Source organism: Ahaetulla prasina, chromosome 7 (genome assembly GCF_028640845.1).
Source record: "Ahaetulla prasina isolate Xishuangbanna chromosome 7, ASM2864084v1, whole genome shotgun sequence".
In the NCBI taxonomy this organism is placed as follows: domain Eukaryota; kingdom Metazoa; phylum Chordata; class Lepidosauria; order Squamata; family Colubridae; genus Ahaetulla; species Ahaetulla prasina.
Window position 1 is genome coordinate 101,211,137 of NC_080545.1, and position 13,255 is coordinate 101,224,391.

General features: G+C 45.9%; 1 protein-coding gene across 1 annotated transcript in view; it reads right to left on the bottom strand.

Moving 5' to 3' along the window:
• The window catches only part of KCP (kielin cysteine rich BMP regulator), a 65,067-nt gene that overhangs the window by 3,963 nt on the left and 47,849 nt on the right, over window positions 1-13,255 (bottom strand). Inside the window, exons 36-44 of the mRNA XM_058191710.1 lie at window positions 12,246-12,366; window positions 11,267-11,349; window positions 10,956-11,055; window positions 9,564-9,652; window positions 7,603-7,705; window positions 6,263-6,405; window positions 5,316-5,488; window positions 1,266-1,377; window positions 1,037-1,138 (exon numbers count right to left, since the gene is read on the bottom strand). Coding sequence (XP_058047693.1) covers window positions 1,037-1,138; window positions 1,266-1,377; window positions 5,316-5,488; window positions 6,263-6,405; window positions 7,603-7,705; window positions 9,564-9,652; window positions 10,956-11,055; window positions 11,267-11,349; window positions 12,246-12,366 — 1,026 coding nt within the window. The remainder of the gene's footprint in view (window positions 1-1,036; window positions 1,139-1,265; window positions 1,378-5,315; window positions 5,489-6,262; window positions 6,406-7,602; window positions 7,706-9,563; window positions 9,653-10,955; window positions 11,056-11,266; window positions 11,350-12,245; window positions 12,367-13,255) is intronic.

Consider the following 13,255-nt stretch of genomic DNA (forward strand, 5'->3'; position numbering starts at 1 on the left):
CCACAACGGATGCCTCAACGGTCATAAGTGTGAAGCACGGTCCTTATTCCCTTTTTTCCAGTCCCGTTGTAACTTCGAATGGTCGCTGTTGTAAGTCAAGGACTGCCTGTACTCAATACCAGCAACCATTGTTCATGTTTTAGAGCAGGGGTCTCCAACCTTGGCAACTTTAAGACTTGTGGACTTCAACTCCCAGAGTCCCTCAGCCAGCAAAGCTGGGCTCTGGGAGTTGAAGTCCAGAAGTCTTACAAGAGCAAAGCTGGCTGAGGAACTCTGGGAGTTGAAGTCCACAAGTCTTAAAGATGCCAAGATTGGAGAGCCGTGTTTTAGATGGCTTGGGCAGTGAGACATGGATGCTCCTGTAATCTTAGAGGGCAGAAGACACCAGTTACAGAATGGGAATGTCTTTGGTACAACTTGGTTGCCTTTTCCCAAATTTCCCAATTGACTGAGCCCCCAGCTAACTGCCCCTGATCCAGTTGTGAAATGCTCCCGGTTCAGACCGGATCGCCCGATCCGGTAGCGATGGCAGCAGGTGGTTCGGAGAACAGGTAGCAAAAATCCCTGCCCCCCCCGCCCTTCATGCCCAGCTGAGCTGCGCAATCATCAGTTGTTGTTTTTTTAACTTTTAAAGGCATTTTTTCTTCGGGCGAAAAAATGCTTTTAAAAGTAAAAAAAAAAAGCCTCTAATGATCGCGCGGCTCAGCTGGGATTGTCAGAGGCTTTTAAAACCTCTTTGGCCGAAGAGATTGTTTAAAAAAAATGCTTTTAAAAGGCTCTGGCGATCCCAGAGGCTTTTAAAAGCGTTTTTTAACAACCTGAAGAGTTTGCAGAAAAAAATGCTTTTAAAAGTAAAAAAAAAAAAAAAAGTTGGCCATGCCTACCCAGTCAAATTACACCCCCCACCCCACCAAGCCACGTCCACAGAACCAGTAGTAACAAATTTTACATTTCACCACTGCCCTGATCTCTGGAAACACCCCCCACTGCCATGTGTCGCTTTTGGGGGCTGGGGGGCATCTCCCCCGCTCGTTACCTTGACGCCGATGTCGGTGTTTAGCAGCAGAGTGTTGCCCTTTGGCTCCATGGAGAGGCGGGGCTCCTTCAGGAAGGGGAGGGTCACCGTCTGGGAGTCCACCTGCAGCGGGACATGAGCGTCGCTGTGTCCCGGTGAGGGGCTGGATCTTGCCTGCCCTACCCCCACACCTCTTGCAGAACAGTTGGGGGCAGAGGAAGTCCAACCGCTGCCCCTTTGCCTGCCTCACCATGACCACGCCGTCCTGTAGCAACTGCAACGTGGTGTCCCCAATCAACACGGTCACTTCCTTGGTCCAGGACACGCCCGGACGTCCACGGTCCTCGTTGGTCACATGGATGCTGTGGTGGTGGTGGGGGAGTAGAATAATTTGAGTGTTACTTTATTTATTTATTTATTATTATTATTATTATTATTATTATTATTATTATTATTATTATTATTATTATTATTATTATTATTATTATTATTATTATTATTATTATTAAAATTTTTATACCGCCCTTCTCCCGAAGGACTCAGGGCGGTTCACAGCCAAATAAAACCACAATGAATAAATACAGAATAAAATCAATAATTAAATAACTTATTAAATATGGCCCCAAATTAAAATGCATTTAGAACAATAAAACCCACTTTAAAATTTAAAACTGGATTATATAGTATATAAACATATATATATAAGAAAAGAAAACCCAATAGGACAGGAATGGTAGGCACGTTTGTGCTCTTATGCACACCCCTTAGGTGAAAGTATTTGAGTTTCATCTTCAGGATCTGGCCTTCTAAAGGGCAGTCAGGGTTGATCGCCTTGCAAGGACTACAGGATCATAATAAAGAGTTTTTTTAATTAGATGTGGGATGATAATTTGCTAGTGTTAGAAGAAATATCCACCTGGGTTCAGTTCCAAATGGGGACAAAGTCACTGGAAACATAGAGGCTGCTTGGAAAGATGGTTTAATGGTGGTCAGGATCACATGGCTTGAGTTCCTGAACAGAAAAGGGGACCCTGCATCCGGGAAATGTCACCAGTGGTTCTCCATCCAAGTTGGATGGTATCCAAGCATCTTGGCTTATTGTACAGTGCCCCACAAGCTGACTTATATTTGGCAGGATCTCCGGGATCCAAGGTTTATTCTTCCAAACTTTCAGGCTCATCCTCAGGGAACGTCACTGTTGTGGTCCGCCAATAGCCTGTGGAGCTGCTAGTGGAATTGGACAGCGATAAGGCTGAGGAAGAACATGGGCCAGTCTTGGAGGCTGGGAAGGCCCGGATGAAGGCTCTGCATCGGAGGCAGAAGTGGGGCCAGGGCAGTGGTGGGATCCAAGTAATTTAACAACCGGTTCTCTGCCCTGATGATTTTTTCCAACAACCAGTTTGCCAAACTGCTCAGAAAGTTAACGATCGGTTCTCCCGAAGGACTCAGGGCGGTTCACAGCCAAATAAAACCACAATGAATAAATACAGAATAAAATCAATAATTAAAAAACTTATTAAATATGGCCCCAAATTAAAATGCATTTAGAACAATAAAACCCACTTTAAAATTTAAAACTGAATAGTAAAAACTTCTAAAAATTCTATGCCAGTCCTGTGCGGAAAAATAGGTACGTCTTAAGCTCGCGGCGAAAGGTCCGAAGGTCAGGAAGTTGTCGAAGTCCAGGGGGAAGTTCGTTCCATAGGGTAGGAGCCCCCACAGAGAAGGCCCTCCCCCTGGGGGCCGCCAGTCGACATTGCTTGGCTGACGGCACCCTGAGGAGACCCTCCCTGTGGGAGCGCACAGGTCGGTGGGAGGCAAATGGTGGCAGTAGGCGGTCCCGTAAGTAACCCGGTCCTAAGCCATAGAGTGCTTTAAAGGTGATAACCAACACCTTGAAGTGCATCCGAAAGACCACAGGCAGCCAGTGCAAACTGCGCAGGAGTGGTGTTACATGGGAGCCACGAGTGGCTCCCTCTATCACCCGCGCAGCTGCATTCTGAACTAACTGGAGCCTTCGGGTGCTCTTCAAGGGGAGCCCCATATAGAGAGCATTGCAGTAGTCCAGGCGAGAGGACAATATATAAGTATCATACAAAAAAGATTATATAGTATATAAACATATATATGAGTAAATATTAGGAGGAATAAGCATACATATATATATATATATATATATATATATATATATATATATATATATATATATATATATATATATATATATATATATATATATATATATATATATATATATATATAAGAAAAAGAAAAAAACCCCAATAGGACAGGAATGGTAGGCACGTTTGTGCTCTTATGCACACCCCTTAGGTGAAAGTATTTGAGTTTCATCTTCAGGATCTGGCCTTCTAAAGGGCAGTCAGGGTTGATCGCCTTGCAAGGACTACAGGAGCATAATAAAGAGTTTTTTAATTAGATGTGGGGTGATAATTTGCTAGTGTTGGAAGAAATATCCATCTGGGTTCAGTTCCAAGTGGGGACAAAGTCACTGGAAACATGGAGGCTGCTTGGAAAGATGGTTTAATGGTGGCCAGGATCACATGGCTTGAGTTCCTGAACAGAAAAGGGGACCCTGCATCCGGGAAATGTCACCAGTGGTTCTCCATCCAAGTCGGATGGTATCCAAGCATCTTGGCTTGTTGTACAGTGCCCCACAAGCTGACTTATATTTGGCAGGATCTCCGGGATCCAAGGTTTATTCTTCCAAACTTTCAGGCTTGTGCTGGAGCTCATCCTCAGGGAACGTCTCTGTTGTGGTCCACCAATAGCCTGCGGAGCTGCTAGTGGAATTGGACAGTGATAAGGCTGAGGAAGAACATGGGCCAGTCTTGGAGGCTGGGAAGGCCCGGATGAAGGCTCTGCATCAGAGGCAGAAGTGGGGCCAGGGCAGTGGTGGGATCCAAGTAATTTAACAACCGGTTCTCTGCACTGATGATTTCTTCCAACAACCAGTTTGCCAAACTGCTCAGAAAGTTAACGATCGGTTCTCCCGAAGTGGTGCGAACTGGCTGAATCCCACCACTGGGCCAGGGTCATCGGGGAGTGATGTGCGGACTCCGGAGCCTCCAGAGGCTGACAGTAGTGAGGCAGAGGAACAGGAGGAGCCTGTTCCTAGTGCACGCATGAGAAGAGCTGCCAGAAGGCAAGAGCAGCTAAAGCGAAGAGGACGGTTCGGGAGTAAGGCCAGGAGATGATTGGCCCCTCCCATAAGGCTTAAAAGACCAGCAACGGCGTTCGGGCTCTTAGCCAGAAAACAACGTTGATAGACTTGCTCCTTGTCTTGCTGCATTTATTTCTTGTTGGCGTCTTCTGCTTTTGAACTTTTGCCAAGAAAAGCCTTTGGCAATTTGCCTAATTAGACCAAGATTGGTGCTAAGACTGAAGAATTGTGTTATGAAAAATTTGTTTTGATTTAGTTTGGACGACGCTGAAAATGAGTTAATTCTCAGCTGTTCTAATAAAGTCTGTTGTTTTTGAACTGATTGTGTCTAATACTACCTACAGTCTCCCTTTATTCTTAACTGAGACTAATCAAAAATATAATTGCAACCCTAAGAATACACTAAGCTTGTCCACCCCGAGGATAAAACACCCAGACAGGAACTGAGCAACGTGATATATGCTGTACAATGCAGCAAGCCATGTGCAGATCTGTACATTGGGGAACCAAAACAGCCACTTCATAAATGCATGGCACAACAGAGGAGAAAAAAATCCATCAGGACTAGATTCAGCAATCCGTCTGCATTTAAAAGACAAAGGCCACTCTTTTGAAAACAACAAAGTCCACATTTTGGACAGAGAGGACCGCCGGTTTGAAAGAGGCCATCTATATCAAAACTGAACAGCCCCCTCTCAACAGAGGGGGAGGGATACGACATCATCTATCTCCAGTCTACAACACGGTCCTTTCAGCAGTTGCGAGAAGGCTCCACACCCATTTGGACTACTCAGGTGACCCCGAGGACACAGATAAACCTCCAAGTGGCCTCAATGACCCTCTAAAAGGATGCAAATGACCAGCTGTCTGCAAGGAGTATCAATCCTTCCATTTCTCACAATCCAGCCAGAACTGAGGAAGCTTCTTGGAGGAGAAGTGAAACCTCTTCAAAGAAAAAAAACCAGAAAGTCCAGTGGTCTCTTGAACAAAAGCAACCCTTTGGGACAACCCTGACCCGGAGGACGGAGAATCTCCACAGACATCCGGCAAGAGAACAAAGTCATTCCTTCCCCCCAACTTTAATTTGAGGTTGCCAAATTGGAGATGAAGGGGGCTCACCTGAAGTCCTCCCCATGGCAATCCTGGGACAAGATGTACTTGCAGGCCCCTTGGAAGTGGATCATTTTGCCGTCGAACGTCAGGTAGTGGGGGTCACCGAAGGCCACGCAGGTGGCGGGATGTGGGATGCAGCGGGGACAGCACACGCCGGGGATCAGGGCCGGAGTCTCGTCCTGTCGGCAAAGAGCACAGCCCGGAGCATCAGAGGACCCTCTCTTCCCCTCTCCCTGCTCCAGAGACACGGCCCTTCTTCTCCCCAGCAAGCTTTGGACCAGTGCAGGTAAACCTCGACTTACGACCACAATTGAGCCTCACATTCCCACTGCTAAGCGAGACAGTTGTGAAGGCGGTTTGGCCCCATTTTTTTACGACCTCTCCTGACACAGGGGTTAAGTGCAGTTGCTAAGTTAGTCACACAAATCTGATTTCCGCACGGACTTGGTTTGTGAAAAGGGATCGCGTGATCCCCGGGACCTTGCAGGCGTCATAAATACGAATCGGTTGCCAAGCGTCTGTATTTTGGTCCCGTGACCACAGGGATGCTGCGGCGGTCGTAAGTGTGGAAAAACAGTCCTTTCCCCCAGGGCCGTTATAACTTTGAACGGTCACTATATGAATGGTTGTAAGTCGAGGACTAGCTTTAAGGTGGACCTCTGAGTCAGGGGTCTCCAACCTTGGCAACTTTAAGACTTGTGGACTTTAACTCCCAGAGTTCCTCAGCCAGCTTTGCTTTGCTGGCTGAGGAATTCTGGGAATTCTGAGGAATTTGCTGGCTGAGGAACTCTGGGAGTTGAAGTCCACAAGTCTTAAAGTTGCCAAGGTTGGAGACCCCTGCTCTGAGTGATTGCGGCAACTTCCCCTTGAACTGGGTGGGGGGAGCCCCAGGGTGGGACAGGCCCTGTCTGACCCCCCACACACACATATCCAACCCTCTCTCTGCAACTCACCGCAAAACAGCTGGCGGGGGGGCAGCGTTCACGACGGCAGCGCACCTGGCCAGAAACACAGGTACAGGAGGTGCATTCGTCCACCTGCCAGCGCTGGTTGGACTGGAACACCTGGCTCAGGTGGGAGCAGTTCTGGGCGGGCTCTGGGCAAAAAGACAGATGGGGGCGGGGGGCGGGGAAGAAGGTGATGTCCTCTTGCAAACCGTCCCTCCCTCCTGCCCCCCAACGGTCGCTGCACCTGGATTCCCACCTCCAGGTCACCCTGGAGAGGCTCCACTAGGTGCAAATGTATTGGCTGAGGCTGTAAAAATCAGTATTTTTTTTTTTTAAAAATTGGCAAAGTACAGGGTCTTAGCAGAAGACCCTCCCCCACACAGCTCAATCTTGCTGTAAGCAAAGTTTGCATTTATTTTATCTGTTACATTTGCTTGTTTCTTATCGATTGAATTTGCTGGCATTTTATCAATTGAATTTGCTTTTAATTTCTTCAATTTGCCTTTATCTATCGAATCTGCCTTTATTTTGTTTTTCGAGTTTGCATTCATTGCCTCGGTCCAATTTGCTTCTATTTTATATGGATCGAATTTCCTATGATTTTCTTTATCAAATTTGCTTTTATTTCATTGATTGAATTTAACGGAATGTTGGGAGGGACCTCGGAGGTCTTCTAGCCCAACCTTCTGCTCAGTCAGGGGACCCCTGTACCGTTTCAGACAAATGGCTGTCTAGTCTCTTCTTAAACCCCCACCCCCAAGTGTTGGAGCACCCACAACTTCTGGTGGCAAACAGTTCCACTGGTTAATTGTTCTCACTATCAAGAAATTCCTCCTTCGTTCTTGGTTGAATCTCTCCTCGATTAGTTCCCATCCATTGTTTCTCATCCTGCCTCCTGGGGCTTTGGAGGATCGGTTGACCCCTTCCTCTTCTCTGGGGCAGCCCCTCCAATATTGGAAGACTGCCATCATGGAGCACGAAAATGCATTTGCTAACCGGGTTTGTGCCAATCAACAATGGGTCTCTGTGGCTCAGACTCTGTGGCTCAGACTGCTAATGCAGTCTGTTATTAACAGCAGCTGCTTGCAATTACTGCAGGTTCAAGTCCCGCCAGGCCCAAGGTTGACTCAGCCTTCCATCCTTTATAAGGCAGGTAAAATGAGGACCCAGATTGTTTGGGGAGCAATAAGTTGACTTTGTATATAAATATACAAATGGATGAAAACTATTGCTAACATTGTGTAAGCCGCCCTGAGTCTTTGGAGAAGGGCGGGATATAAATGCAAATTAAAAACAAAAACAAAAAACAATGGCCCTTTCTTCTTGTGTGTGTTTTATCGTCTTACCTTGGCATTCGGCGCAGCACTGCCCTGGCACCCGTACCTCCACCAGGCCATCCTGGCACACCAAGGGCAGACACTCCTGGATGCGGCACTCCACGTGTCCCAGCTGCACACCAAACAAGGCACGTTACATCACAAAGTTGTGTGTCTGAGAGACACCCACCTCAAAGCTGTCTTGCCACCCGAAATGCCTTTCTTAGGGTGTGTTTTTCCCCCCACTCTAAACCTCCCTGGGTGGCACTAATGATCGCATAGCAGCTCCCTAAAAGGCCCGCTATGAAAGACATGCAGGAATGCAGTTCTAATCCAGGATTGTGGGCCAAAACCTTCTTTGCAGGTAAGACGGCTGGCCCTGGGTTCAAATCTACCCCATTCTTTTGCCATTCTACAATTTATCAGTTTTAACTCTCGGTCTTATTTTTGGTAAAAACTAGGAAGGGAAAACAGGTTGTTCTCGACTTACTTCGTTTAGTGACCGTTTGAAGTTACAATGGCACTGAAAATAGTGACTTACGACCGTTTTTCAGACTTACGACCAAGGCAGCATTCCCATGGTCAAAATTCAGATGCTTGGCAACTGATTCATATTTAGGAATTTTAATTTATCAGCCTTTATTTATTTTATTTTATTTATTTTATTAAATTTCTATACCGCCCTTCTCCCGAAGGACTCAGGGCGGTGTACAGCCAAAATAAAACACGGAATATGTACAATTAAAAGAATTTAAAATGAACTATTATTATGCGGCCGATAATTAAAACATTTAAAAAATTTAAAATATTATTAAAACCCCAATTTAAAAGCAACTATTTATGCCAGTCCTGCTTGAATGAATAAATATGTTTTAAGCTCACGACGAAATATATATCATTTGCTATGTTTTAAATGTTGTTTTAATTGTATATATTTTGTTTTATCGTTGGCCGTACACCACCCTGAGTCCTTCGGGAGAAGGGCGGTATAGAAATTTAATAAATAATAATAATAAAATAATAATAATGACGGTTGCAGTGTCTCGGGGTCATGTGATCTCCCTTTGCCAGATTCACTTAACAACCGTGTGATTCACTTAACAACCGTGTGATTCACTTAACAACCGTGTGATTCACTTAACAACTGAAGTGATCCGCTTAACAACTACGGCAAGAAAAGTTGTAAAATGGGGTAAAACTCAGCTAACATCTGTCTCGCTTAGCATCAGAATTTTTGGGGTCAATTGTGGTCATAATTCGAGGACGACCTGTCTCAGCATGGACTAAAAACTTGTGGCACTGAGAAATACTGCCAATATCCTTAGTAATTATAGGGAATCTTCATCTGACTACTTGTTTAGTGACCATTTAAAATATATCACAATTATTTATGACCCAGATTCAAAGTTCTGACATCCCCCCCCCCATTCTATGATTGTATTTTTGGGAGCTCGGCAACCGTCCTGCACTTGCGACCATTTTCAGTGTGCCGTGATGATGTGATTGCAGTCTATAACATTTTTGCTGGAAACCAAGTTTACACTTCAAAAAACTTCCTCTGCAGACAATTATTTAATGACCCTATAATCCCTTGCGGGTTGGAGTCTGTTCAACTGAATGGAGCTGAGCGTTTGCTGGCCGGATGCCCTTCCTGTCGCCAACGTGGAGTTTTGTTCAGCAGATATTTTCTCAGTGCGCTCAGAGACAGAACTATCTGCCTCTACCTAGGATCGAACTCACAACCTTTGCAGACAATGCATTGACTTAATGACTGGGCTGTTCACTTAACAACTTCCACATTGGTTTAACAACCACTGTAAAATAAAGGGTTTGTTTTTTTAAAATCCGGCATGATTACTGGTTTAAAGAGCAGTGGGACTTACGACCGTAATTCTGGGCTCAATCACAGTCGTTAAGTCGAGGATGGGCTCCCAAGTGGTCGGTGAACAGACCATGCAGGGTTTGGGTTGAAAGGGGTGCGAGGTTCTTACGTGGCAGGAACAGGATACGCAGCTGTCCGCACTGTCCTTCCAGGTCTCCCCGTCGGACACCAACCGTCCATCAGCCTCTATCACGCATTCTGCAAAAAGAACCATAGAGTAACGGAACTGGGAGGGACCTTGGAGGTCTTCTAGTCCAGGGGTCTCCAACCTTGGCAACTTTAAGCCTGGTGGACTTCAACACCCAGAATTCCCCAGCCAGCAAAGCAAAGCTGGCTGGGGAATTCTGGGAGTTGAAGTCCACCAGGCTTAAAGTTGCCAAGGTTGGAGACCCCTGTTCTAATCCAACCCCCTGCTCAAGCAGAAGACCCTAAACTATTATACTCTAATCTCTTCTTAAAATCTTCCAGTGATGGAGCACCCACAACTTCTGGTGGCAAGCTGTTCCACTGGTTAATTGCCTTCACTGTCAGGAAATTTCTCCTTAATTCCAGGTTGCTTCTCTCCTTGATCAGTTTCCATCCGTTCTTTCTTTATATGTTTTAGTTTCCAAGCCTTTAATCCTCTTAAGTTGCCCTTCTCTGCACTCTTTTCAGAGTCTCAACGTCTCTATATTGTGGCAACCAAAACTGGATGTGTAATATTCCAGGTGTGTAATATATGTGTAATAATGTAAAAATGTAATATTCCAGGTGTGGCCTTACTAAAGCTTTGTAAAGTGGTGTTCCTTTAATTCAGGGATCTCCAAAACTGGCCACTTGCAAACTTGTGGACTTCAACTCCCAGAATTCCCCAGCCATCCCTTCCTTCCTTCCTTCCCTCCCTTTCTCTGTCTGTCTGTCTTTCTTTCTGTCTGTCTGTCTCTGTCTTTCTTTCTTTCTTTCTTTCTTTCTTTCTTTCTTTCTTTCTTTCTTTCTTTCTTTCTTTCTTTCTTTCCACATTCTCTCCTTCCTTCCTTCCGCCTTTCTTTCTTTCTTTCTTTCTTTCTTTCTTTCTTTCTTTCTTTCTTTCCAGCTCTCTTTCCCCATTCTCTCCTTCCTTCCTTCCGCCTCTTTCTTTCTTTCTTTCTTTCTTTCTTTCTTTCTTTCTTTCTTTCTTTCTTTCTTTCTCTCTCTCTCTCTCTCTCTTTCTCTCTCTCTCTCTCCACCTTTATTATATTTATAACTAACTCATGGCAGTGAACATATCCAGCACATCTTCCTACTTCTATGAGGTGTGTTGGACTGAGTGATTGGCCCAAAGTCACCCAGCAGCCTTTCGTGCCTAAGGCAGAACTAGAATTCACTGTCTCCTGGGGATTGGCCCAAACTCACCCAGCCAGCTTTCCTGCCTAAGGCGGGACTTGAACTTTGTGATCTCCTGCTTTCTAGCCTGGTACCTTAACCCCCTAGACCAAACTTCCACGGGGCAAGGAGGGGGACGTAAAGGGCAGAGATAGGTCACCGTCACAGACTGGGCAGCAGGAACCCGGCGGGGTGAAGCGTTGGGCGCTGGGGCAGCTGAGCGAGGGACATCCTTGGTGGACGCAGACCCAGGTCAGATCCTGGAGGGAAAGAGGGCAACGTCAGGCGTGGCCCATACAAAGGCAAGCTTGGATGACATATGGGGGGAAGATGGCGGTCATCTGTGGTCAAGAAGACTGAAAAAGTAGCAAATTTGAACCTCTGATTCTACCGCTGCCACGTCAACCCCCCGACTCCCTCTGCAGGAACCCCCGTCCTTCGCTGTGGTGTCAGTCCCGGGCGGAGCCTCACCTGGCACATACAGGTGTAGCAGGGTTCCTGGGTGGCTTGGACCTCGTTGCCCAGCAGGTCGGAGGTGCAGTTGCTGAGGGCTTCTTTGAAAGGAAGGGGAGTGGGGGAGGGAAGGCAAAAGAGAGGGAGGGAAAGAGGAAGGAGGAAAGGAAAAGGAAGAAAAAGGGAGGAAGGAAGAAAGGAAAAAAGAGTAAGGAAAAAAGGGAGGGAGGGAGGAGGGAAGGAAAGGGAAGGGAAGGAAAAAGGGAGGGAAGAAGAAAGGAAGGAAAAAAGAGCAAGGAAAGGAAGAAAGGAGGAAAGGAAAAGGAAGAAAAAAGGGAGGGAAGAAGGAAGGAAGGAAAAAAGAGCAAGGAAAGGAAGGAAGGAGGAAAGGAAAAGGAAGTAAAATGGGAGGGAGGAAGGAAAGAAGAGTAAGAAAAAAGGAAGGGAGGAAGGAAGGAGGAAAGGGAAAGAAAAGAAAAGAAAAAGGAGAGAAATGCAGGAAGGAGAGAAGGAGAGAAGGAGAAGGCAAGAGAGGAAAGGAAGGGATGAAGAAGGGAAGGAGAAAAGAGAAGAGTTTAGGATGCCTTCCTTTCCCAAAAGGACCCCCACTCATTCCCCACAGGGCCCCTTCAGCCAAGGGGCTGCTTTGGAGCCACGGAAACTGCCGATGGGGAGAGAGAGGAGGGGAGGCCTAAACGGGACCCTGCCAGCTTGGCCTCCGGAAGACAAACTGCCTGCTGCCTTCCACGGGACCTGCCGGACTACACGACCCATTATCCACCAGGCTACTGGGACCTGGAGTCCAAGACACCCCCCCCAGCAGGTCCTGTTCAGAAAGGGCTGTTTTCCAGACCTCTGTGCGCTTCCTTAAAGTGGAGGTCAGACGCTTCCCCTCTCTTTGAGGGAGGGGTGGTTTCTCTCGAGAGCCCCCCTGAACCCCACTCCTGCTCAGCGGAGAAGGAAAGCGGGGCGGGAGGGGGGGGGGGCAGAGACTCACGTGCGCAGGTGGGACAGCAGGCGCCAGGCGCCGGCGCCTGAATCTGGTCCTGGGTGCAATCCAGGAGGCTGGGGCACTGTTTGTGATGGCACTGGAGGTGTGGATGGCCGTCGGACATTAGCTGGGGAGGGGAGCAAAGGGAGGGGGTGAGTTTGTGAGTGTGTGTGCACGCATGTGTGAAAATCAGTTGTAAGTCACTTTTTCAGTGCCCTTTTTTAAAAAAAAATTTTTTTGGTGGTAGAACACTACTTTAATTTGAAAATGTTTGGCAACAGTCCTATCAGGCATAATGTCTTATATTCCTAAATTTGTAGTAGCTACTACAGACATGCGGCTATTCTATATTATTCGCTTGGATATCAGACAAAACAAAGCAGTAATTATATTAAAAATTATATTAACTATATATATTATTGCTGTGTGTTTAGCACTCTGGAGATTGGCTGGTTTGGGATTTGCTGCTTGGTTCTTTTTTTTTTTAATAAGTTTTTTATTTATAACACAACACAACATAACAAACACAAAACACATAACGTATATTACCCTTTTTACAACTGTTTCGTAGCGGTGATCTCCTAATATTTACATTTTCTCCCAGTTCCCTTTATGATATTTATATCCTTCTTGTCCCATTTATCCCTTATTACTCTATAATTCCTATCACTTATAATATTAAATTTGTAAATTAAATTGATTTACAGTACTTTAAATTTATTTTTTATTTTATATCATTTATAATTTATGTTAAAGTAATTTAATTTACTTTAAATTAATTTACGTAAATTAAATCGGTGCTGTTTTAATTCCGAATGGTTCAATTACTGCAAATGTAATTAACAAATGTCTCGTTTAGCAACAGAAACATCGGGTGCAATTCAGGGGTGAAATCTAACAGGTTCTGACAGGTTCTGGAGAACCGGTAAGCAGAAATTTTGAGTAGTTCGGAGAACTGGCAAATACCACCTCTGGCTGGCCCCAGAGTGGGGTGGGAATGGGGATTTTGCAGTATC